We start from the raw sequence: 27,136 nt of genomic DNA on the forward strand, positions 1-27,136 counted from the left end.
TAAAAGGAACGTTAAGGCTCTCTCTCTCTCTCTCTCTCTCTCTCTGTTTTAAATAAACCCTTCCTCCCAAATTAAATTGATGAGTACACTGTCACTATCTTCAGACACACCAGAAGAGGTCACTGGATCCCTTTACATATGGTTGTGAGCCACCATGTGGTTGCTGGGAATTGAACTCAGCATCTTTGGAAGAGTAGTCAGTGCTCTTAACCACTGAGAGATCTCTCCAGCCCCTCTCTTCTTAATCTAATACTTAAGTCCTCAAATATTTCTTTTCATCTCTAGTTGAAATTCATCTTAGGGTTTCCATTGCTGTGAGGAGACACCATGACCAAGGCAACGCTTATAAGGACAACATTTAATTGGGGATAGCTTACAGGTTCAGAGATTCAGTCCATTATCAACAAGGCAGCAAGCACCAGGCATGGTGGCGCACGCCTGTAATCCCAGCACTTGGGAGGCAGAGGCAGGCAGATTTCTGAGTTCAACAGGGTGAGTCTACAGAGTGAGTTCCAGGAGCCAGGGCTACACAGAGAAACACTGACTCAAAAAAAAAAAAAAAAAAGAAAAAAGAAAAAAAGAAAGAAAAGAAAAGAAAAAAGAAAAAGAAAACAAGGCAGCAAGCATGGTAGTGTCCAGGCTGGCATGGCGCTGGATATGTTGTTGATAGTTCTACATCTTCATCTGAAGGCTGCTAGAAGACTGATTCTTCCACACTGGGTGGAGCTTCATAGCCCAGTGATATACTTCCTCCAAAAAAAAAAGCCACACATCAAAATAGTGTCACTTCCCATGGGCCAAGAGTATTCACACCACCACAAAATGAGAATACTGGGGAAAGGTTGGGATATTTAAACTGTCTTAGCATCGTGTGTGTGTTTTCTAGGAATTAAGGTGCCATGAGGTTCAGGTACTGTAGTTCACTCCGTCATGACATCAAAGCTTCGTATTTCTTGGACTTGGACTGTTAGCCAGACCTCAGCTTGATTAGAATTAAATGATGTCATGAGTTCACACCCAGAGTGAATGTTCAGCTTGTATCTGATGTAGCATACCAGCTTAGAGACATGGATGTTGTCGAAGTTTAGCTTAATTTAAAATTGAGCCCCGTGCTGCAGGAGCACGTGCATCTCCTCCGTGGTGCTTCATCGCAGAAGCCCCCGTCCCCTGGAAGACAAGAACTGCACCCTTCCCCTCTGCACCGTTCTTACTCACCTCTTTCCAACTTCCTTCAGTTGTCATTTCTTTTGGAGACCTGGTAAATTGGAATTGCTTTTCCTTCTGTGCCTTTTTGTTTTCCTTACGATTAGTAGTATCGGGATTTCTTCAGTTCAGACTTGCTGGGTATGGGTTATCTCTCTGTTACATTCTTCCTGTAAAAGTCTCCTGGGCTGGGGCTGGAGAGATGGCTCAGCGGTTAAGAGCACTGACTGTTTTTCCGCAGGTTCTGAGTTCAATTCCCAACAACCACATGGTGGCTCATAACCATCCCTTATGGGATCTGATGCCTTCTTCTGGTGCGTCTGAAGACAGCTCGGGATAGGGGAGCAGTGTCCCCCTGCAGGGAGTGGTTCTGAGCATGTGACAGCTGCTTTGACAGACTTTCAGTCCATCTCATTAGAGCATGTTTGCCTCACCTCCGCTTCCAAAGCACCTGCTGCCACCAAACCCTGTCACTAGGGATCCTGTTGGCTAAATCTAAGTGGTTCTTACCTTAGAATGGCCAGCTTACAATTCGGTTTTTCTCCAGCTGGTTGAACCATGAAACATTGATTCATCTGCCCTCTAGCTTCTAAAATTCTGTTGCTGTAGTAATCTTTCCCTCTTATTCTTTTTGACTTGTCCTTGGAAACCAAAAGCACCCACCGCCACCATGCCATCTCGGTTGAGATTTGCAGTGGGGTTTGGGCTAAAGTGACGCTAAATCTGTGTGTCTAAGCCCCCTCTGACCCAGAGGTCATTACTCTGTATTTGAACCCAAGTCAAAATGAAGGAAGTACAAAGCGGAGAGATACACAGTCACTGCTGGGACAGGCAGGTGGGCAAGCAATGAAAATATACAAAGGTCTGAACCTATAGGAAGGTTGTATGTAACAGTTAAGCGGTTCTTGGGAATCTGAGAGGCAGTATCCTTGAACTTTGTTGAATCTCCTTGGGGCATCCAAGTTCAGTTCTGAATAATTCATAGCTTCTCAAGCTGTGGTCAGCGGCTCTGATAAACTCAAGACACTGGCAGTGAACTCCACAAGGGCTCTCTGAGCACCGTCTCTGGTAACAAAATTTTTCTTTTGAGTTGTATTTGGAAAGGATGGAATTACCTTCACTGTGGGAACAAGGCACACCTGGTTTCAGATGCCAGCCCTGCCCCAGGCCAACCAGCCCCAGGTGCCTTCTGCCAATGTATTTTCTTCACCTGTAGAATTGGGGAATGGAGTCAGTGATCAACAGGGTCTAAGCACTCTTTGGAAACCCCTTTTTTTAAAAAGTCAGTATTTCCCTTTTTCCTTGTGGTTACATGTGGGTATGAACTAACAACTTGGCAAACCTTCTTACAGCTGCCGTTAGGAACCCACATCTGTTGGCTTGGGAAGGAAACCCACTTACTGGGTAAGCCAGCAAACCCATGAGTCCTGAAGACTGCCTCTAGGCAGTGAGGCTCCAGCTCTGTTTATCTTTAGATGAAGCTCAGGCTTAGGTGAGGTCGGAATGCTGAATTCTGTGTCTCTCCAGTAGTCCGAATGGGATGTTGGATCTTGTGCAGTCTCAGGTCCTCATACCTAGCAAATCTGGAGAACATCTTTTTAACCTTTGCTTTGGAGTCAAGGTTTTAGAAGGGGGGAGAGGTGCGGAGTAAATAGACCTTGCACTGTTAGTTTTGGACAGTCTTTAAACAATTGCCAAGGGCTGTGTGTTCATGGAGACGGGTTTTCTAGGAGTCTTTAAAAACTCAAGTGTGCATCGCAGGGACGCAGGAACAGCACTCAGAGGGATATGCCCAAAATTCATTGTCATTTGCAAAGTTCTACTAAGTCAAGAACCTGGGTTTCACCTCACTCGTGCTCAGTCCATGTGACCTCTTGGGTCCCTTTTGTCCTCTACAAGAAGTTGATGTGCTAATCCCTAGATCTGACTCTCCGTTGGCCCTCCTTCCTTCCATCATATAAGCTCTGGAATTCTAGGCATATACTACGGTGCCTGACTTTAGAAACACAGTTTTTGCTGGGTCTTGTGGCACATGACTTTAATCCCAGCACTCAGAGGCAGGCCAGCCTAGTCAAACAGTGAGTTCCAGGGCTACATAGAGAAATCCTGTCTCAAGAAACCTAAACCTTACAGAAAACGTGTTCTTAGCCCAGAAGTTGTAAACTCTGGATACAGGGTTACAGAACAAGTATTTCAGATGAAACCATGGGGTTTGATGGTTTTAGTATTACCAGGTATTCAAAGCCTTACCAGTCACTACTGTGGGTGGAGGTGCTTCCCCAACTGAAGCTCCTTTCTCTGTGATAACTCCAGCCTGTGTCAAATGGACCCACAAAACCAGCCAATACACAAACCATCATGGTTAGAGTTGGGGCTCCGTGAGAACTGAGCGCAGCCAGAGGGACTTTAGGCAAAGCATTCACACAGAGCAGTGTACACGTAGGCGAAGCGCTGTGCTGGGTGCTCTCAGGTGAACGGCGCTTCCAGGATATCCACGTGATTGGGGTTGGCCAGGGTGGGTTCTTCCTTACGAACCTCAGGAAGCCTGTAGCCCTCTTGACCCTTTAAGGTTTCTAAATTTCAGAGTCGGAAAAGTAGCAAACTCTTGAGACCTTGTCACAGTAACACTGGGAAACTATTACAGGCTCCAAAATGGTCCCCACCTTTTCAGGTCCCTTCCTCCTGCAACCTCCCAGAAGTCCTGCTCAGGTTTCACATTTGCAGAGTTCACGTCTGACTTCTCCACCGAAACTAGCAGTTCCTGCCCCTCTGCATTCTTCTGCCTGTGCCTTCCTTCCTGGCCCCTAGCCACAGCAGACATTACGTTGTGTATCTTTGTCTTTGTCACAGACCGCTGCCTAAGTGACCCTGGAGAATGTTCCACATGGGTACGGATTATTGTCCAGTGCTGTACACTAGAGGACCGGCAGCAGGCTCTGTCTTCATACGTATCTCCTGAGATGAATGAGCTACTTGTGAGGCCGAGTTCCTTTAGAACTTTTCCGCACTTTATCCTCCCCCGCCCCCCAATCACCTGGGGCAGGGCTTTTCTTTCTCACTGTGGACACACTCAGTGAGTGTGAGCACTAACTGTCTCCAAACTACTTGTGGTTAAAAAGAAGGTTTCACCAAAGCATGCAGCCTTTGGGTCTGGATCTGGATCTGGTGGCTTAGGTCTTAATCGTGAGGACAAAGGCTCAGATTTCCCCCGAGCCATTATTCTAAGCTCGCTGTTTGCGTCACATCACGTGGAGCCACTGTTTCTCTTGCACGGAATCCCTTCCCCCCAGTCCCCTTTCTGATTAAGGAGACAAAGTCGAGTGATCTAAATTTAGTTCGTGTAGCTCAGAGGTGCCAATCACTGCAAATAATGAATTAGGGGAGTCTCCCCTTCCCTGGAGCACTGAGCTGAAACCAACAAATTCATTTTATTTAGAACTCCAGGCTGAACTCCAGAGTGTTGTCTGTGACAGGCGAGTGCTTTATTCACTAATTAAGTCGCCCAGGCTCAGACAAATCTTCTCCCTGGTGGCAATGTTGCTTATCTTGGTCAACACAAAGGCTGTGTCTTTCAACCTTCTGTTTGCTAATGGAATTGGTATAGAATTTTGTTTAAAAAATGTAAGCTGGGGGTATGAGGGGGTCAGAGGAAGCATATACACACATACACACGTAAATCTCATATTTATTTAGCCTTTTAAGGACTTTCAAAATTTTCTGTAACCCAGCATCCAGAACTCACAACTTCTGGACTAAGAACACATTTTTTTTTTTTTTTTTTTTAATTTGTTCCTGAGACAGAATCTCTCTGTGTAGTCCTGGCCTTCCTGGAACTTACTGTGAAGACCAGGCTGGCCTCAAACTCAGAGATCTGCCTGCCTCTGCCTCAATGCTGGGTTAAAGGCTTGGGCCACCATGCCCAGCAGGAAGCCAAGTGTGGTGGAATGTGCCTGAATCCCAGGGTTTAAGTGGTGGGGCTAGAAGAACAGTGAGTTCAGGATTATCTTAGCTGCAGAGTAAGTTCAAGGCCAACCTGGGCTGCAGGCATCCCTGTCTCAAGAAAATAAAGCAGCAAAATGCACCCAGGGTTTTTTATCTGCTTTAAATAAAATTCATATGACATACATTTTACCTGCTTTTATTTCATAAGAATAATTTAAAAAAATTCACCGGGAAGCAGTTGGATTTGATGTAAGTGCAACCTCAAATAATATCATTAATGTTATCAGAGTCAAAAGTTAGCAAAAAGGGCTTAGGCTAGTGGCTCGGGGCAGTAATTCTAGCTATGGGAGATGCTGAGGCAGGAGGATGATAGGTTAAAGGGATGTCTAGACACAAATTAGAAAAATAACTCAAAATCACATTTTCCTTTGCTTGTTTTCTGTTTTGAGTGTGTGTGTGTGCTCACACTCATGAGTGCTGTGGTGTGTATGTGTGTGTTCACACTAAAGAGTGCTGTGGTGTGTGTGTGTTCACACTCATGAGTGCTGTGATGTGTGTGTTCACACTCATGAGTGCTGTGGTGTGTGGGGGTGTATATCCACACTCATGAGTGCTGTGGTGTGTGTGTGTGTGTGTTCACACTCTTGAGTGCTGGGGTGTGGGTGTGTATGTTCACACTCATGAGTGCTATGGTGTGTGTGCTTACACTCATGAGTGCTGTGGTATGTGTTCACACTCGAGTGCTGTGGTGTGTGTGTTTACACTCATGAGTGATGTGGTATGTGTGTGTTCACATTTATGAGTGCTGTGGTGTGTGTGTATGTTCACACTCATGAGTGCTGTGGTATGTATGTTCATACTCATGAGTGCTGTGGTGTGTGTGTATGTTCACACTCATGAGTGCTGTGGTGTGTGTGTGTATGTTCGCACTCATGAGTGCTGTGGTGTGTGTGTGTCCACACTCATGAGTGCTGTGGTGTGTGTGTGTATGTTCATACTCACGAGTGCTGTGGTGTGTGTGTGTATGTTCACACTCATGAGTGCTGTGGTGTATATGTTCACACTCATGAGTGCTGTGGTGTGTGTATATGTGTGTGTTTACACTCATGAGTGCTGTGGTGTGTGTATGTCCACACTCATGAGTGCTGTGGTGTGTGTGTGTTCACACTTATGAGTGCTGTGGTGTGTGTGTGTATGTTCACACTCATGAGTGCTGTGGTATGTATGTTTACACTCATGAGTGCTGTGGTGTGTGTGTGTATATGTTCACACTCATGAGTGCTGTGGTGTGTGTGTATGTTCACACTCATGAGTGCTGTGGTGTATATGTTCACACTCATGAGTGCTGTGGTGTATATGTTCACACTCATGAGTGCTGTGGCGTGTGTGTATATGTGTGTGTGTTTACACTCATGAGTGCTGTGGTGTGTGTATGTCCACACTCATGAGTGCTGTGGTGTGTGTGTGTGTTTACACTCATGAGTGCTGTGGTGTGTGTATGTGTATGTTCACACTCATGAGTGCTGTGGTATGTATGTTTACACTCATGAGTGCTGTGGTATATGTGTGTTCACACTCATGAGTGCTGTGGTGTGTGTGTATGTTCACACTCATGAGTGCTGTGGTATGTGTGTGTCCACACTCATGAGTGCTGTGGTGTATGTGTGTGTGTGTCCACACTCATGAGTGCTGTGGTGTGTGTGTGTGTGTGTTCACACTTATGAGTGCTGTGGTGTGTGTGGCGGACAGAGGCCAGCTTCCTGAGTCAATGCTGTCCTTCCATCATGGACTCCAGGGCCTGGAGATGATCAGGCCTGTGCAGTAAGCTCATCCCTGTGCAGCTAGCTTCTCACCAGCCCAAGTTTTGTTTTCTTTTTACAACCCATGAATCCACTCACTGTATGTACAACCAGAGGCTTTACACTCAGACTTCTGAGTGAGTTTTTCAAAGTTGGTAAAAAAAAAAAAATTAAGTAAAAGAAAAGAAATGTCCATTAATTTTTTGAAAATTTGGATTAATGTCTGGAATAAAGCATTATGGTCACTTGTTTTTGTTTTCTGGTCACACGTAAATTTAAACTATCTCAGCTGCAGATTTTGTGAGAATTGGCCATGTTTTGCCTTGTCACTAATCATTAGCATTTCCCTGGGAGGGGCCAAGAAACTCCTGTTATCTGTGCTTAGCAGGAGTGCCCAGCACCCAGGATGGCAGAGTGACTCCTTCAGGGCCTCCCAGAAGCCACAGACAAGACACCTTAGACCTGTGGCCTCATCTCTACGATATGCAGCACGGCATTTCTAGGCGTGCTGTGGAACCTCTGTAGTTCATTTTCTAAATGAACTTTAGAATAGTTCCAGCTTTACATGGGCAGCCCTGTCCGTAAAGGTCATCTTGTAATGGGTATTCTGGTGTTAACCAAGTTAACCGTGTGATGGGCAGAGGACTGACTTGGGCATTTTATAAGACTCCTGGGTTCTCCTAACTCTGTTGCCATTTTGTGCAGATGTTTGTCCCTGAGCAGGCATTTCTCCTCATGTCCACCTATCTCAAGAGAAAGCCCCCTCAGGAAGCCAGGCTCTGCTTTCTCTCTTTGCCTGTATCTCTGGACTTTCCCTCGGCCTCTCTTTAGGGAAAATCCCAATGCCATTTTGTTTTTGAGAGTCAAGAATTGGTAACAACTTGGCCTGGTGGCTCAGTTTAGCAATCCCAGCTACTGGGGAGGCTGAGGCAGGGATATGGCAAGTTCAAGGCCTGCCCTGGCTCTTTACAAACCCCTGCCTCAAAAAGAAACGTAAAGAGAGGCCTGCTGGGCCTGAGGCAGTGACAGACCACTTGCTGAGCAGCTGGCTTGGTATCAAATTACCTCAGTAGGAGGTAATTTGATACTTCTCAGGCAATGCCATGCTTGAGTTTGAAAATCCTCTCATTACATACATTAGAGTTTGCATTGGTCCTATAAACACAATAAACCAGTAAAAAGCCAAGAGCTCAGATTTTAGCCACAGAATGCTCAGGTTGATCCGCACTCCATCTCTTCTCAGCTGACCTACCTGCCTACCTTTCTTCTTCCTTCCCTCTGTCCCTCCCTCCCATCCTTTCCCCAAACCCCCATGAGGACTTCTATCAGTCTTACCCTATGGTTCTCTCTTCCTAGAGCACTCTGAGTCTTTCAAAATACCGATTTTCTGTTCTGCTAAGTCTCTCCACAGCCTTTTTAAAAGATGTTTTTTCATTTATTTATTTGCTTTACAGTCCAATATCAGCCCCCTCCCTCATCCCATCCTCCCCTCCCTCATCCCAGTCCTCCCCTCCCTCATCCCAGTCCTCCCCTCTCTCATCCCAGTCCTCCCCTCCCTCATCTCAGTCCTCCCCTCTCTCATCCCAGTCCTCCCCTCCCTCATCCCAGTCCTCCCCTCCCTCATCCCAGTCCTCCCCTCCCTCATCCCAGTCCTCCCCTCTCACAGCTTCTCCCTTCATTCCCCCCTTTCCCCTCTTTTCTGTGAAGGGGGAAAAGCCCCGCTTCCTGGTATCACCCCCCACCACACACAGATTTGTCACTGCAGAGAGAGGCACAAACTTTCTCACTGAGGCCAGTGACAAGGCAGACCAGTTAGAAGAACGGGATCCACAGGGGCCAACACATTCAGGGCAGCCCTTCTCTCCTGTTGTTTGGGGGGGCCCACATGAAGACCAAGCTGCATGTTTGCTACATATGGGGGGCGGGCCAACGTCCAGTCCACGCTTGCTCTTTGGTTGGTGGTTCAGTCTCTAGGAGCCCCCAATGGTCCAGGTTACTTGACTCTGTTGGTCTTCCTGTGGAGTCCCTATCCTCTTCAGGACACTCAACTCCTTCCCCCACCTCTTCCTCAAGACTCCCTGAGCTCCATCTAGTGTTTTGGTCAGTACTGGATGGAGCCTGTCAGAGGACAGGTATGCTAGGATCTTTCTGCAAGCATAAAGGTATCATACATAGTGTCAGGGGTTGGTTCTTGCCCATGAGCTGGGTCTCAATTTGGACCACTCATGTGCCATTCCCTCTTCTCTGCTCTACGGGTGACTCTAGCTGAGACTCGTAGCAGTTGGGGTGGGTGGGGGTTATGGATCTGGAAGTGGGCACTTTCTGCAGTCCGTCAGGACTCCCAGTGGAGAGATAAGGACAGCAACCCACTCACAAAACCTTCAACCTAAAACTGGGTGGCCTACAAGATGCGCATGCGCAGCCCTTCCTCAATCTTGTCTGCATCGGGCTTCCCGACCGCCCTCCCTAACACCAGCAATATTACTCTGGCTTCTTTGTGTCAAACTCTGCCACAGAAAAAGGGGTGCTGCCAAAGAACTAAGAATGGAGCTACACACACACACACATCACGCACGCGCGCACCAAAACCAAAACCCCGACCCTCTTTCTCTCTGGAGACAAGGAGAAAGGGTCTGCAAAAAGCAACCAAACTGGAGAAGGGAGGCAAAAACATGGGCACATCTAAAGACAGTTATGTAAACGTCTAGAAAGTCTTTTTGCTGAGTCGTGGCTGTCGTTCCAGTTTCAACCAGGTTGGCAGGGGCGACCGGAAGGTCCTCCGGCGCTGCGGACCTAGCGGGATTCAGGTGCGCTGACCCGTGGTGGCAGGAGCCAGTCTCCGAGTCTCTGGCCTTATCTCGGCCTGTTGCAGCTGCCAGCTCGGGAGGCTTCTAGTTGCCCTGGCCTACAAGCCCCGCCCTCCCGGCCACGCCTCCGAGGGCGGATCTCCTGCTGTCCCCGCCCCTGCCGGAGAAAGTGCTGGGCGCTGTGGCGCGGGTGCGGAGCGCTGCCAGGTCGGCGTTTCCAGGCCTTGCCGGAGCGCCGCCGCAGAGGATCCCTGGCCGTCCCGGAAATGCTTTCGGCCAGCGCCAACATGGCTGCGACCCTGCGGGCTGCGGGCGCTCTGCTCCGCGAGCCGCGTAAGTTGGGTTGCGTCTGCGTTCGCGAACGTGAGGCGCGTCCGGGAGGCCGCGGGTTCAAGTCACATGGGCCAGCTGGGGGGCTCGAGCAGTGGCTGATTTAGTGATCATTGTAAGGTCTCTGAAGGACCTATCACCTGAACCGTAGGCGTCCTTGTCACTATCACTGTTGGCATCTGCCTTGTTCGCTCTCTGCTGATGGCTATCACCGTGCCTACTGCTGCTCTGCCCAAGCCATTGCCACGACTTCTGGGTAGCAGGACCCTCCGCGGGGAGGCCTAAAGTTGTTTTGGTTTTGTTGTTTTTGTTTTTGCGGGATATCTGGAGAACAAATGAGACCTCCAGTGTTGCTGGTACAGTTCGTGAATTCAGGGTGTGACCACTTGATGAGCTGGGATCCTGGGTGGAACCACACTTTATTGGGACAGAAATAAGCAAGGACACTTTGAGCCATAGCCTCAACTTATTTGCCGGGAAGATTGGGATGCAGGTGAAGTACGGAGCATAGAGCTCCTCAGTTACTGACATAAAAGACTGCCACAAACCATGAGCCCACTTAATAAGAATTCGAATGGTGACTAGACCTGACCTATTTCAAAGGAGTTTCCTAATGTCAATTTAGCACCTCCTTCCGGTGGAGAAATTCTCCTTTGAACATCCACACACAGCATAATGAAGATCAGTTCCCTAAGGACACTGGGAAACAAACGGTATTATCTTTCAGATAGGGACAGTGCCAGTCAAGGAAGTACCTAATTAATCTTGTCTTTCACCATCCTTTCCAGCGGCAAATAAAGTCCAACAGATTGAAGGTCATGAAACAATATGAGAAGTGAAATTATTTTCTGTGTATGTCAGAAGTGACTAAGCGAAAGGATTCAAAACACCACAGAATGTCTCAATTCCAACAGTATGACAGGCCCCAAGTGCTTTTTAAAAAAATATTTTTTATTCGTTGAGAATTTCATAGATGCTTACAATGTATTTTGGTCAGATTTACCTCCAGTTTTTCTCCTACCTTCAAGATTCACGTCCCCTCCCCATCCTTCCTACTGTCAGCGCCCCCTCCTCCCAACTCCCTCGCCCCCACCTTTTTTAACTGGTAAATCCATTTTATGCTATCTATACACCCGTGGGTGTGGAACCCCCACTAAAGCATAGTCAATTTATTGGGGGCCACACATTTAAAAAGAGCCTGACTCCCCCTTCTCCAGAGGCCATCAATTGACATAAGCTCTTAGGCAGGGTCGGGGGCTCAGGAGCCTCCCCACGTGACGGTGGGATGTTAGCTGGCTTGATCTTGTGCAAGTCTTGTGCAGCAGCCACAGCTGCAGTGAGATCATGGTGCAGCTGTCCTGTCCTCTCTGGCGGCGGTGTTTTGCCCTGGCGAGTCTTCCTACTCCCTCTCCTGCCAAGCTCTTTGTGGGAAGCAGGTTAAGATAGGGCCATTGGCAGTGGAACGTGTTGTTCTTTGCACTTGAACTAGTTGTGAATTTCTGTGCTAACTGCTCACACTCCAGTGAGCACCTTAAAAAGTTACCACCTTATCGTAGCTTTATCATTTTGGTTGACCGGAAAAGATTAATATTAGCTAAGAGAAAATTTGAGTAATTTCTGCAACTGAATTCTGGAAGCAAAATGGGAAAAAAAAAAACAGTTTTATCTTCTATATCTTTTATCATTTAGAATTAATAAGATGCTTCCTCCAGTGGTTATAACATGCACGCGTGCATGCACTTGAGTACGTGCGCACACACACACACACACACACACACACACACACACACAGAGAGAGAACAGAAAATCGGTATTTTCTTAGTCAAGAACCATAGATCTGTGGATCTGTGCACATTTTTGTTTGTTTTTTGTTTTTTGTATTTGGTTTTTTCGAGACAGGGTTTCTCTGTGTAGCCCTGGCTGTCCTGGAACTCACTCTGTAGACCAGGCTGGCCTTGAACTCAGAAATTCACCTGCCTCTGCCTCCCAGAGTGCTGGGATTACAGGTGTGCATCACCTCCACCTGGCTCTGTGCACATTTTTAAAACTCTCTTTCATGTATGTGATCACTTTAGTTTACTTTGTACATTTTGAAATATTACAAAATTACAGTTTATTATGTATTGGATGGTTTAATTATGCTCATGTCCATTGACTTAAAATTTATTTTTATTTTTAACTCTGTGTCCATGTGTACATATGTGCATATGACTACAGAGTCCTGCCAGAGGGGTCAGATCCCCTTGGAGCTGGAGTACAGGTCCTCGTGGGCTATTCCATGTGAGTGCTAGGAACCAAAACTGGGTCCAGTACAAAAGCATCAAGTGCTGTCAGCAGTGAGGCAACTCTTCATCTTTGATTTTTTTTTTATGCTTACACTACATATACTTACCCATAATATCTTCTGCTTCATTTCTGCAATATATATAGAAGCAGACTGTCATCAATATGATACACGGAGATTTTTTCATTATATGCTCAAAGTAAAATTTGTATTCTTTTTGAGGATTTGTTTTAGATTGTGTGTGTATGTATGTGTGTGTGTGTGAGACATGTATGTATGGGGGTTTGTTCATGTGAGTGCAGCTACTTCAGGTGTGGGATCTGGAACTAGGGAATAAGTGCTTACAAGCTGCCAGATGTGGATGCTGGGAATTGAACTCAGGTCCTCTACAAGAGCAGCAGGTACTCTTAGCCCCTGAGCTCCCCAGTCCTGATAGATTTTAATTAATTAATTAATTAATTAATTATTTTTTAAGATTTGTTTCTTTGTTTTATGTATGTGAGTACATTGTCACTCTCTTCAGGCACACCAGAAGAGGGCATCGGATCCCATTACAGATGGTTGTGAGCCATCATGTGGTTGCTGGGGATTTGAACTCATTACCTCTGGAAGAGCAGTCAGTGTTCTTAACCGCTGAGCCATGTATCCAGCCCATATTTTAATTTTTAAATGGTTCGGAAATCACATTGGTTTTGAAAGTTCTCCTAACACGGATTTGCAGTACAGTGCTGGGAGAGGGACAGTGACAGTCTTTTCCTGTCCATTGTTACAATCCTTTGGAACAACAATATCAGAATAACTGGCCAAATCTCGGGAGTAAGCTTCCTTACCCCTGCAGTCCTGCTTCTGAGATAGTATAGGATCTTATTTCATTTTAGTCAGTATATGTACTTTGTACAGTGTGTATGGGTTTTTCTGTGACATTTTTATACACGTGGATGACACTTTGAGCCTACTCACCTCTTCGGTTATCTCCTCTGACCACCTGCTGCTTGTACCCTTCCATATCTGTAATAGCCCAGTAGTTGGAGAGGGATGTTTTAGAGATGTGTTTAGAGGGGCATGGTAATCGTAAGTCTCAGGAGGAAGGATCCCTTATCGGTACCCAAATTTAGTCAGCTGCAGACAAGAAGTTTGCAAGCAAGGGCATGGTAATAGTTAGGAAGCTTGGAAACTGTACTAGGAAACCCAAATAAATAAATAAATAAATAAATAAATAAATAAATAAATAAATAAATAAATAAAATAGCTGGGGAATAATCTGGTCCTCCCCCTGCCCTCCCACCCTAGCAAGGGCATGGTAATAGTTAGGAAGCTTGGAAACTGTACTAGGAAACCCTAATAAACAAACAAACAAACAAACAAATAAATAAATAATTAAAATAGCTGGGGAATAATCTGGTCCTCCCCCTGCCCTCCCCCCTACTTATTTTAGGTTCACAGAAATTTATTCATGACCATCAGTCAGAATTCTGTTGTCATGGCCCAAAGAACCTGATGGAATCTCCTTTTTATAGGGACTTAGAGACATTGTGCATGATTGAATACCTGGTTAGACTGCATCATGTAGTTCCTATTTAAACGTCTAAAACAAGGGGATGTGTGTTGTTTGAGACTTCATGTGAGTGGGATTGAACTTACATCCGTCTTCCCACTCTGCCTTCATTTAGTAAGGCTTCCCTGGCATAAACTCATTTAGTGGGCTCTGTTGGGAGTGTGCATGAGGTAGTTTTATTTATTGGTTTTGAGGCAGAGTCTGGCTCAAACCCTGGCTGGTTTCAAATTAAAGATCCCCCCTGCCTCAGCTTGCTGGTGCTGTAGTCACGGGCATGTACCACCACATAAACATGTATGTCATAGGCATGTACCATCATGTGAACATGTCCATCCCAGGCATGTCCCACCACGTGAACATTTGCAATCTGGATATAAAGAAATCTAGGCGAGCTGGAGATACCAGTTTCCCCTGTTTTATTCCATTTGGATGATTCAAAGAAGTTGGATGGAACAGGTGTGTGGTTGCTCTTCTCTGGAAGTTTCCAAATGAAACTGTTATATTGTGCCAGCCCCTGTCATGTGACAGATGTTACAGAGCACTCCTCTTGGTTTTTGTTTGTTTGTTTGTTTTGGGGTTTTTTTTTTTTTTGATTTGGTTTTTTCGAGACAGGGTTTCTCTGTATTGCCCTGGCTGTCCTGGAACTCACTCTGTAGACCAGGCTGGACTCGAACTCAGAAATTCGCCTGCCTCTGCCTCCCAGAGTGCTGGGATTACAGGCGTGCGCCACCACCGCCCGGCTATTCCTCTTGTTTTGTTTTTGTTTTTGTTTTTTCTTGAATCTTCAGTGTTTACTCCAGCAAGGACTCATCTTGTTATGGGGTGGGAATCAAGGCTCTCTGTGGGATTGTAGTCTGACTCAGGCCATGCAGCTGTGAAGATCTGAACTTAGACCTAGTTGATCCAGCCTGAACTTTTTACCCTCGTCGGGGCTCTTAGAGGAGAGTAAGAACAGAAGATGACTTATCCCAGACTATTTTGTAACCTGGTGTTATGAGAGCAGAAAAGTATGTCGTGGGTTGTGGTAGCTACCACCGTCCCTTATCATCTTCCTCAGCACTAATTTGTGGTTTCAGTTCACCTTTATAGTCTGTGTAAGGACTAGTACTCAATATCACAAGTCAGCATGGCGTGCGTACTCCTTGGTTCAGTTCTTTTCTGGGCCTACCCTTTAATCTTGAGGAGCCCAGGCCAAGAGCACATGTGTGCCTCACATAGAATAGCAAGCCTTAACTGGCCTTCCTTTGTAACTGCCGGAAAGCAGTCTTGAACTCTCCTAACCTCCTGCGGAGAAGAGGCCTTGAGCATGTTGACCTGTCAGCTCTCTTGCCTCTCTTCCTATTACCAGCCCTTTCCTACTACCCCTTGGCTCCCCGGAATGGCACAAACTGCTCATATGGATAGATGTGGGGAAGAAGCCTGTAGAGACTCTGGAATTGGTGGAGGGGCTTAGGGGAGAGGGAATTCTTGAGTTTGGGCTCTGGGGAGCCTGGTCTGTCATGGACAGTGTTGGGCTCTGGGAACTCTACACCTCAGGGTGCATTCATTGAGAAGAGAGTGCTGTTCTCCCTTCTCATTCTCAGAGCATAGGGCAGTTCTGAGTTTCCCGTCTACCCAGAAGGCTGGAAGATAGAAATGGTATTCATACTTAGTTGGGTGCTGGTCCAGTTTCTACTCTAAATGACCTTTTCCACAATGCCCCTTACCTCGCCTCTGAGCTGTGTCCCACACTTGGACATATTCTGAGTGTACAGAGGTTCTAGGGATGAGATCTGAGCAAAATTTGCATCCAGGGCATAGTGAGAAGGTATGGCTAACTTCTAAAAAGATCAAGCAACCCTGGAGAAGGAAGCTTATACCCCAGCCCACTGGAGAAAAAGACCTTCAGTGCATTTACCTGCCTGCAGAGATGCTGGGGAAATCACCTCTGCCATAGCACCATTTTAAAATTTAAAGCCAGGAATTATGCCCGGAGGGTCTCTTGAAAATAAATTACTTTCCTACTAGATTTCACGCTAGCACTTTAATTTTGTCACAGTGGTGCATGGCAGCTCGAGGGCCAGCCAGCCATGGAGGTGCCAGTCGGGTGCTGCGGTGGCAGCCACCACGGAGAAAGTGCATCATGCCAAAGCTGCGAAACCCCAAGTTCAACCAGAAAGGAGGTAACTTTTGTCTCACATAAGGTTTTCTTTGTTTTTCTTTTCTATTGTGACAAACATGAGTGGGTTTGAGCAACCTACAGGGAGAGGTACTTAGAAAAATCTAATATATTTATTAGCAATGGTATGGTATTTTCTTGGTTTCCTTTTAGCATCTGTTAATAGGTTTTAAGGATTAACAAAGGATATATAGTTAAATATAGTCTTCAGTCATGTAAGAATCTGGCCTTGGTATATGTCAATATAGCAAATCAATTATGTGTATACCAGAACTTTATGTATGAACTGAACATATTTATGCCTATAAAACAAGTGCTTTGTATAGGATAAAAAGTAGTTAACCTACCAAGAACTTCTCCAGGAGATTCTACTAGTACTACTTTTAGCTTTTCACATAATGAACATAATTGCCCATGACATGGACATGGCTTATAGTTTATTAAGGAAATAGAGTGTACTTCATTCATTCTTGTTATTTTTGGGTGGAGGCAGTAACCACGGTGTATGTTTTCTTCAGCAGCATAAGTCATAGATGCCCACAGGGCCTCTCCTCTGTGATCTAGAAGAACACATTTTATACAGGGGAAATTGTTGAGATCTAAGAAGGAATTAGCTGAGTCATTGTGACATCATTATCTTCCTGCCAAACAAGACGTCACTCTAGAGTTACACAGGGTATTGGTTACTTTTCTATTGCTGTGATAAACCACAATTTATAAAAGAGTTTCTTTGGGTTTCTAGTTTTGAGGGTTTCAAAGGCAAAGCAGCTGGAACAGCATCAGAGAGCTCCCCTCTTGAACATAGCAGGAAGTAGGGAGAGCAAACCCGGAATGCTGTGAGTCTTTGAAATCTAGAAACCCAACCTCAGTGACCCTTCCTCCAGTAAGGCCAGACCTCCTAAACCTGTCCAGACAGTGCCACCAGTTAGGGACCGAGTATTCACATGCCCTAGGTTACGGAGGACAGTCTCATTCAAACCACCCTGAGCAGTCATGTAAATGAAATGTCTTCATTTTGTGATGGTTATTTTTCTTTGTGCTATGGGCTCATTGATTGAAGGCTACAAAACTGAGGATATTGATTTTAGGGTTGATTTAGGATATTGAATTAGGGATAACTCCCAAATCTCCCCCCCCCCCCAGGTCTATCTTCCAAGAATATGGAGTTAGAGGGTAAGGTAGGAAACATAAGCATCTTGGGCTGGTGGCATGCCTCTCAGGACACTGATCCTCTGTCCCTATGATCCCTAAAGACTTAAGAAAATTACTCCTGTGAACTGAAGAACTGGTTTGATGAGGAGTCCGGAAGAAAAGTTATTTCATTGTTATATTTTATAATGACAAAAGTCAATAATAAAAGGGGCCTTATGAAATAAAATCAGGTTCTACTAAGTGACTTTGTATAATTTTATATAAAAATAGAAAACTCAGGTGGAAAGAAAGGATTTAAAAGTCATCGCAATTTTACCATCTAGTATTTTATTATGCGCTTATATATCCTTACTGGCACACAATCATACTATACATATTATTTTATAATTTTTTATCTACGGTCACCATGGATCTGCACATACTTTCTATGTTGTTTTTTCTTGTTGCTGTAACAAAATAACTTACAAAGTCAACATAAAGAAGGTTTTATTCTTGCTTACAGTTTACTGGTACAGTCCGTCATGGCGGCAGTGTGAGGTGGCTGGGCACATTTTCCACGTGCACACAGGAAGCAGAGAGAGATGAGTGCTGGCACTTAGCTCACTTTCTCCTGCTCATTCATTCCTGAATGCGTGGAATGGCGCTGCCCACGGTTAAGGTAGATCTTCCCACCCCACTTAACTCAGTCTAAGCATCCCCTTACAGGCACACAAAGGCTTGTCTCCTGAGTGGTTCTATATACTATCAAGTTGACAGCCAGTCTTAACTATCTCGAGTAGTTTAGGAATATTTTCACTAAGTCACAATTTGGGTAAGCCCACATTCCAGGCATTGGTTACATCTAGTTTTGAATAGTTGAGATGCTGAAGTAAGGCGTGTGCTTGGGGACCATTCCGATGCCAAGGGTTTGGAAGACCCTGTGCTCTTTAGTGCTTGACTTGGGCTAAACTGCAATGCTAAGACCAGCAGCTGCACTAGTCCACTGGCTTCCAGGAGGAAAATAGTTGTTTATTTATTTATTAGATTCTAGAGGCCACACCGTCTCCTCTGTTACTCTTCACCTTTGCTGGGGCAGTGTCAAGGCAGCTGTAGATAAAACAAATGCAAGAGTGGAGCCTTGTGCTGACTCTGTGTGCTTGCTCTCTCTATCTCCGTCTCTGTGTGTGTGTGTCTCCTTGGAGGGTAGGGGTGGGGGCTGTGCACGGGCACACGCATGAATTTGGTGTGGATTCGGTTGTTTCCTGTTGTTTCTGTTCTAGAAATAGCACAGATCCTTGGGTCACTGGTCTATTGCAGGTATAGAGCTGAGACTCTATTGTTCTTCTTCAGTGCTGTCTAGATACCACAGAACAAAATAACTGTTTGCTAACAAATGAGCTTTGGTGCCTATGATGGTCACTTCATGGTACAAAGGAAAAGCTTTGTGCTTTCAAACTCCCAAACTATAACAAAAGCAAAGCATCTAAACTTCTCAGAGTAAGTTTTAAAATATGTGTCTTCCGCTGTGCATACTTTTATGTCCAGACAAAGAGCCATGGCCAGGCAGACCCTGGTCTCAGGTGTGCTCTGTCTGGAGTGCAAAAGAGACAGAGACCCTTGATTAAAGCTTTGCACTTTATACTCCAAAACAGAGCGGAGTCAGGCTAATGCACCATTCACCATGCACAACACAGTTTTGGATTAAGTGTTCCCTGTGTTGGGGCGTCTTCAAATCATATGCGACTCTTTCATGTTTAAAATCAACACGGGTTTGCAAAACGTGAGCAGAGCAGAGCAACATCCGCTTTAAAGCCACTCTTGCTCCGAGCTCAGGTGTTAGGCACGGAAAGCCCAGTTCTAAATCCCGTTTGCACTTTGATACCCTCTGTGGCTTAGGTAAGTCTTTTAGCCTGGGCTTTCTTAACCAGTAATCTGTTAACTGGCAGCAATCCATAGGAAAAGGCACTTAATTTATTAGGAGTCACAGATTTTGAGGGTGAAAAGACAAGAACTCAGGGGAAAGATGGGTGGTCTCAGTGGGAAGATTAGGGGAGACCATAGTCTCATCAGGTGATATTGCATCTGGCATGTTAAGGAGCACGAAAACTCAACAGCCCTGTCTAGTCGTAGCATTTTTGTGTGGAAAAAAAAGTTTTGTAGGGGCTAGGGAGATGGTTCTGGGTTAAGAGTCTGCTGATCGGTATGGGTTGAAGGCCCTACACCCACATAAATCTGAGCACAGCTTTGCATGTCCTAATCCCAAGCGTGAGGAGTTGGGCAGGGGCAGAAAGATCCTGGGCATTCGCTCTTCAGCCAGTTTAGCTGCATTCGTAGCTCCAGGTCAGTGAGAGACCTTGTCTCAAAGAATAAAGTAGAAAATAATAAAAGAAGACAGCAGACCTTAAACCTCTGGCCTCTGTGTGTGCACTGATGGACACATATGTCCCCCGTACATGTGCACATGCACAGGTGCCACATATCCACACACAGAATTTTGTAACATCAAGTATAATTGCTTGGTATAATCCTCTTAGTGAAAAGAGGATTAGAACTTATTTCTCTAAGGCCTAGAGGCAGTTTTGCTTGTCATAGCTCTGAGGTAAGGAAATATCTTAGTTTGGTTTCTATTGCTATAGCAAAATACCAGCCAAAACCCACTTGGGGAGGAAAGGGTTTCTTTGGTTTGCAGACTACAGACTGGCACTGAGGGCAGCCAGGCAGGAACTGAAGCAGAGACCACAGAGGAATGATGCTTACTGGCCTCCTTCCCATGGTTTGCTCGCCGTGCTTATATAACCTGGGACCACCTGCCCAGTGGTCACACTACCGCACATCAATTCAAGATAATGTCTAACTGACATGCACACAGACCATTGCGAGGGAGGCAGTTTTTCTATTAATGTTTCTTCTTCCCGAGTGACTCTGTTCTTTAATTTTTTTTTTTTAACAAGAATTAACCAAGCCAGGTTAGCACATAAGTGTACTCTTACAGGGTATGTAATGTTACCAGCCAGAATGTGAGAGGCTAGGGGTCTTACTAAACACCCACAGGAGAGTGCTCTACAGTGAGGGGAAAGCAAGCAGGACCTATTCAGCTTAGCAATAATTTCCTGTGTGACTGAAGAGGCGGGAACAGATGAAAGGGCAAGCCATAGACTCATCAAGGTGTTCAAATAAAAGAGGGACACTTCTCCGTGTAACAGAACTCATTCTGTGGTAGATTGTATTATGTGCTTTACACATTGAGTTCACCAAATAATGTTGAAGGTAACATGTTGGACTTTAATTTTAGCATACAAAACATCCTTAACCTTTGGAAAGTCAGACCTGTGTACTTATGATGCACTAGCACTTACAGGTCTTTTGGCCTCTGAACAGTTTTTGATTTCTAAAACTCTCTGTCTCTAAAGAATTGGATCTTTGTTCAAGACTGACAGGAAAATAGAGAAATTGAGGTCAATTGATGCCAACATAGGGCTGGGCCTAGAGACAAGGGTTGGAGTTTGAGGTGGGTCAGTGAAGAAGTGGAGGCCCTCTGTGTCTCTGAGGAGACGCCCTGTGATGTCAGCACTGGGCCTGTGGGTTCTTATCAGCTGAAGTAATTTCTGCCCTGGAGCAAATGGAAGTGTGGCAATGAACTGTTTTATCTTGTGTAGGAAGCCAAAAACCGGCATATTAATGTTAAACATGGGAGGCCCCGAAACCCTTGGAGAAGTTCAAGACTTCCTTCAGAGGCTCTTCCTGGACCGAGACCTCATGACACTTCCCATTCAAAAGTAAGATATGCTGTGTGGAATGCTGTGTATCGGTGCATTTGTCATCTGTGCAGCTCTGGCTGTGGTCACAGCAGCACTTGTGTCTTCTGTAAGGAAGCAGAAGGAGATGGTATGTGGAGCCCTGCAGCAGGAGAGGAGAGCCAGTTAGCAAGCCCTCTCCTTGGGCCCTCTCCTTCCAGGCCCTGGGAGTTACAGTTGTCTAAGCTCGCCTAAAATAGCTTTAAGGTGTTACAGATTTGTAAAGATGTGTTTGTGTTTGGCCCTTGACCGCTGACTAACACTGAAGAAGCAATGGTCATCACTTCCTGTACTTGACGGTGGATCATGGCTTCTTTTTCCTCCCTTCCAGTCTTCCTTCCTTGCTTCCTTTTCTGTCATTTCCTTTCGAAAGAAGTTTTGCAATAAAGAAATTAACTCTTGTATATTCCTGTAAGTATGCAAATAATATATTTACACTAAAAAGCAAACGTCCCCGTCACCTAGAGTTCCAGCACAGTTAGCCAGATGTTATCCCTGTTCTATTTGAAATACCGTGTGCTTCCCGAGTGTGTCTATTCCCACTTTAGTACACAGACGTGAGTGCTGGCTGACCCACCTTGTTTGTCATTTTCAAGATTTTTTTTCACAACAGTGTTTTGTTTCATAACAGATTATATAGATCCATTTTCTCGTGACTGTTTGGATTATATCTTTACTTGGCTTGCACCTCATTGGTAGACAGTTGTTTACAATGTGACCCTGTTTTGTATACATCACTGGCTACAGATGCAGCCATATGGGATGGACATTCATTTTGTTAAATTGATGGCAGTGTGGACTATGGAGATGGCTCAGAGTTCAGTTCTTGGAACCCACGTCCTTTGTTTGTTTGTTTGTTTGTTTGTTTGCAGCTGTAATCCCAGCACTGGGAAGGAAGTGCTGTAGGGTTAGCTGACAGCCAGCCTCGATTGCCTAAGAGTTCCAGGCCTGTGGTGGCTGTACGGAGAAAGATGCTCAAGGTCTTTTTCTGGTCTATATAGACACACAAGTAAGCACACACCCACACCTCTGCACCCGCACCGGAATATACATGTGCCTTTCTACACACACACATACACACACACACACACACATACTTGGTTTTGGGGTTTTTTTTGTTTGTGTTTTTGTTTTGTTTTGTTTTGCTTTTCGAGACAAAGTTTTTTGGGTAACCTTGGCAGTCCTAGAACTCCCTCAGTAGACCAGGCTGGCTTGGAATTTACACTCTGAATTCCGAGTGCTGGAATTAAAGGTGCGTGCCACCACGGCCTAGCCACAGACATCCTATTAAGAGCAGTGTCTGAACCTGAGAGCGCAGCCTTGATAGGTTCTTTGGAAAGTGATTTCCGCTTCAGTTCATAGGTTTGTTTGTTTGTTGTCTTGTTAGTCAGGTCACAGGAATCTCCTCCCTTTGTCCTAATTCTCTTGTCTTAGAAATTATTAACTTGGTTGCTAGAAGCGATGTCCACCTTGCTGACTGTTTGCTGATGTGCCAGAACACCCCTGATGCTGGGGAGCTGACCAGGTGTCTAGGAAGGCTGAGTGTGTAGCCTTCCCACCTTTGCGGAATCCCTCCAAATCATCCCAGCCATAGCGCCACAGTCACCTCTGCCTTGCTTAAATAGAGCAAATGGCAAGTCACACAGTGTTCCGAAGGCGCTCTTAGTGTTAGGAAGGTACGGCCTTTGGTACGATTATAGATAAACTTGCCTTAGCCTTAGCACAGAGTGTGCTTGGATGTTCATGTAAAGAAATACATGGCTTTGTACAATAGTGACTTTTTTTTTTTTAAGTCTGGTGGTGGTGTGGTGTCTCACACTTTTAATCCCAGTAGGAGGATCTCTGTGAGACCAACCCAGTCTCAAAAATAAACTTTTTTTTTTTTTGGTTTTTTTTGGATTTAATTTTTTCGAGACAGGGTTTCTCTGTATAGCCCTGGCTGTCCTGGAGCTCACTCTGTACACCAAACTGGCCTTGAACTCAGAAATCTGCCTGCCTCTGCCTCCCAAGTGCTGGGATTACAGGAGTGCGCCACCACCGCCCGGCACCGAAACTTTTTATTATAAATTATGTGTGAGGGTGTGCGCATGTATGGATACAGCACTGAGGAATCTAGAGGAGGGTGTCAGATCCCTTGGTATGGAAGATGCAGGCGGCTGTGAGCTGCCTCACGTGGGTGCTGGGAACCGAGTTGGAGTCTTCAGCTAGAGCAGCACATGCTCTTAACTGCTAAGCCACCCTTCCAGTCCCAAAGCGAGGTTTTGATGCCCAAGAATTTTAATATTTTAATCGCTGAGGCCTCTGTTCAATACAGTGCTTTCTAATCTCTTAACTCCAGTTCTGTCACTGCTGAGAGATGTTTTTTGTAATGTATAATTGCAGTGGTACTTGTTTTAGAAAGTAAAAGCTACTTATTATTTTCTAGAGAAATTTCTTTTTTTTTTTTTTTTTAAAGATTTATTTTCTATGAATACACTGTAGCTGTCTTCAGACAAATCTAGAAGAGAGCTTCAGATCCCATTATAGATGGTTGTGAGCCACCATGTGGTTTCTTGGAACTGAACTCAGGACCTCTGGAAGAGCAGTCTGTGCTCTTATCCACTGAGCCATCTCTCCAGCCCCCTCTAGAGAAATTTCTTAACATTGCACTCAATATTTATAGATGCATCAGAAAGTCTTGCTTGAAACTTAAGCTTTATGTTGCTCCACCAAAATCTATTTCATGTAACACCAAAGGATAAATTTCTTTTTGCATTTTATTTGTTTGTTTGTTTGTTATGTTTGCGTGATACATATCATGTAGGGAGTAACATGGTAGAAGGAGAGAACCAGCTCAGCTCATGCAAATTGTCCTCTGTCCACTGAATTTGTACCAGAATGTACACACACACACACACATACACACACACACACACACACAATAGTAAGTGTAACAAAAAATGCTTTTAAAAGAGCCCTGTGTGAGTTAGACTTGATGAAGCAAGAGGCCCAGGGCCAGCCTGGGCAGCATTGTAAGTTCAATGGCTGTCCAAGGAACACGGTGAGATTCTGTCTCAAAGTTAAAAACAAATGGGGCTCAGCTCAGTGACAGAGTCCTTCCCTAGCACTAGGAGGGCCCAGATTTACAGAACCAAACTCCACCCACACAACCAAGGTAAGCTTCCTGTGTTTTCTCCCCTGATTCTTGTTAGGTGTAGATTCAGCGTGTAGGATGGTAGCTAGCAGCATCCCAGTCATGGGTGTGAGGTTTCCAGAGAATGCAGGATAGAACACTTGTGCAATGCAGAGGAGAGCTCTCAGGTCCATGCTGAATTGTTAGGGCCTCGCAGCCACAGTCCTAACTGCTGGTCTTGTTTGTCTCTCCTCAAGAAGTTTTAGTCATCTCTTCTTTAGTGAGTAGAAAATGTATCTGAAATTGCAAAGGTGGAATAAAATCTGCTTACTTATATGTCCAATGATTTAGTAAGCTGGCGCCATTTATCGCTAAACGCCGAACCCCCAAAATTCAAGAACAGTATCGCAGGATTGGAGGTGGATCCCCCATCAAGATGTGGACTTCCAAGCAAGGAGAAGGCATGGTGAAATTGCTGGACGAGCTGTCCCCCGACACAGGTGTGCTCTTCTCACGAATGCAGTGCTAGGCTTGTTAAAGTAGAATTTTAGAGAGAGAAAGAGGGAGGGAGGGAGGAAGGGAGGGAGAGAGAGAGTATGTAAGAGAAGGAGAGAGAATGTGTGAGTGTGATAGTGTCTGTGTGTGTGTGTGTGAGAGAGAGGGGGGGGGAAGGAGGGAGAGAGAGTATGTAAGAGAAGGAGAGAGAATGTGTGAGTGTGAGAGTGTGTCTGTGTGTGTGTGTGTGTGTGTGAGAGAGAGAGAGAGAGAGAGAGAGAGAGAGAGAGGGAAGGAGGGAGAGAGAGTATGTAAGAGAAGGAGAGAGAATGTGAGTGTGTGTGTATGTGTGTGTGTGTGTGTGTGAGAGAGAGGGGGGAAGGAGGGAGAGAGAGTATGTAAGAGAAGGAGAGAGAATGTGAGTGTGTGTGTATGTGTGTGTGTGTGTGCGAGAGAGAGAGAGTATGTAAGAGAAGGAGAGAGAATGTGAGTGTGTGTGTATGTGTGTGTGTGTGTGAGAGAGAGGGGGGAAGGAGGGAGAGAGAGAGTATGTAAGAGAAGGAGAGAGAATGTGAGTGTGTGTGTATGTGTGTGTGTGTGAGAGAGAGAGGGGGGAAGGAGGGAGAGAGAGTATGTAAGAGAAGGAGAGAGAATGTGAGTGTGTGTGTGTGTGTGTGTGAGAGAGAGAGAGAGAGAGAGAGAGAGAGAGAGAAAGAAAAAGTGTGAGTGTGTATGTGAGTGTGAGGGTGTGTGTGTGTGGCTGTTTTGTATGCATTGCATATTTGCAACAATGGTGGGAGCACGTGTGTGTGCAGTGCATATTTGCGTGGATGGGTGCATGTGCAGGCCCAGAGTTAATATTTGCTGTCTTCCTCCATTGTCCTCCACTTCATATACTGAGGCCGGGCCTTTCAGCTTAACTCAGAGCTCACCAATCTAGTCAGTCTAAGCTAGCCAGCTTGCCTTGGGCTCGCTTACCTTCTATGTGCTGGGGTTGCAGGTGGCCACCTCGCCTGCCCAGCGCTTATGTGTTACTGGATCTGAATTTGAGTCTTCATGTATGTGCTGCGTCTTCATGCATGTACTGCACGTACTTTATTCACAGATCCGTGTTCTTGGTTCTGGTACTAGCAACCATTGATTTGTGAGTTTCTATTAGTACATAATTCATAGTCACCTGACTGAGTTCTCAAGGCATTATCCTCTGACTGTAAAACTTTCTTACTTGCAGTGTTACAAGTAAAGAAACCAAAAAGTCGGAAAGTGTTTCAAAAGGAAGTTTAAAGTTAACTTGAGCTAGATTGCAAAGAAGAAGCAATATTCCGTGCACAGAGGCTAAGACTGTTGCTGTGGCCTTTTCTTCTAGTTGGATGATAGTTAGAGGAGCATTTAGAGAAGTGCCTAGCTGGAGTCACTGGGAAGCCCTCAGTCAAGCTTCTGGCCAACAGCCAACCAACAGATGAGGCAATGAGTTGCTGCATTGGCCTGGCTCTAACTGCACACATCTGGTAACCTGTGATAGCCTTGATGTAGACTGAGCCATTAAATGCAAGAGTGAGCTACAGATGCTACATTTGTTCCCATCCAAGGCATACTTGATTGTAGGACACGGTCCCATATCATAACCATGAGCCACTATGAGCGTCCTGGTTTGCTCTCTGTCATTGTGATACTACACTGACCCAAAGCAACTTGGAGAAAAAAAGTTCATTTCATTTTACACTTCCGTGTAGCAGTCCATCACTGAGGGAATCTAAAGAAAAATTCCAGGCAGGAGCTAAAGCAGAGGGCATGGAGGAGCACTGCTTCCTTGCTGGCCCCTCATGGCTAGCTCAGCCTGCTTTCTTATACCATCCAGGACTCCTACCCAGGCATGGCACTGCCAATAGCGAGCTTGCCACGCCCTTTTGTGTGTCTTCAGTCAAGAAGATGCACTATAGATTCCCACAAAACAGTCTCATGCAGCAGTTCCTCAAGTGATGGTCCTTCTTCCCAGGTGACTGTAGTTTGTGTCAACCTGACTAAGCAAACCAGCATGATGATGAGAAACGTTAAAACTGAAAAAGTTCCACGTAGGGCGTATGTTGGCTGTAAATGCATTCTACAGCTTCAGACTCAGGACAAGAGCTGATGGTCCCAGGACCCTCAAGGATGACAGCCTGTTAGGCAGGACTCTCTGAGAAAGTATCACTGAACATCGGCTTGGGACGTTCTCAGCGAGAACACCAGTCCCATTGCACCAAGCACCATTTTCTCCTCCCTTGGCAGACCACACTTAGAAAATTGTTCAGCTGCACTTCTGACTGTCAGGTTTGCATCTTGCCATTTCTGTGGCCCAGGGGCCTTTTGTGCACAGATCCTCCACTCAGGCCACAATGCATCTCTTTAAATATGGCAGAAAACCTTAGCTGTCTCTTCCCACCCCTACTTGGTAGAGAACAAACTCTGATTGTTGCCAGCTTATCGTGGTTGTGAATTCGATGTGCAATTTATTTAATGGGAAGAAGAGTTAGAAAGGTAACAGTC

At 45.5% G+C, this 27,136-nt stretch overlaps 2 protein-coding genes across 3 annotated transcripts in view; both read left to right on the forward strand.

The window, feature by feature from the left end:
• Nars1 (asparaginyl-tRNA synthetase 1) overlaps positions 1–27,136 on the forward strand; it is a 581,145-nt gene that overhangs the window by 17,421 nt on the left and 536,588 nt on the right. The gene's annotated exons all lie outside the window — the stretch shown is intronic.
• Positions 9,904–27,136, forward strand: part of Fech (ferrochelatase) — a 32,901-nt gene continuing 15,668 nt past the window's right edge. The window contains exons 1-4 of one of the 2 annotated variants that reach the window (XM_052201391.1): positions 9,904–10,084; positions 15,959–16,082; positions 20,866–20,985; positions 24,467–24,615. In XM_052201391.1, coding sequence (XP_052057351.1) covers positions 10,018–10,084; positions 15,959–16,082; positions 20,866–20,985; positions 24,467–24,615 — 460 coding nt within the window. In that variant the 5' untranslated portion in view covers positions 9,904–10,017. The remainder of the gene's footprint in view (positions 10,085–15,958; positions 16,083–20,865; positions 20,986–24,466; positions 24,616–27,136) is intronic. The other variant, XM_052201392.1, reaches the window with a different exon arrangement.

Source organism: Apodemus sylvaticus, chromosome 13, assembly GCF_947179515.1.
Source record: "Apodemus sylvaticus chromosome 13, mApoSyl1.1, whole genome shotgun sequence".
Lineage (NCBI taxonomy): Eukaryota > Metazoa > Chordata > Mammalia > Rodentia > Muridae > Apodemus > Apodemus sylvaticus.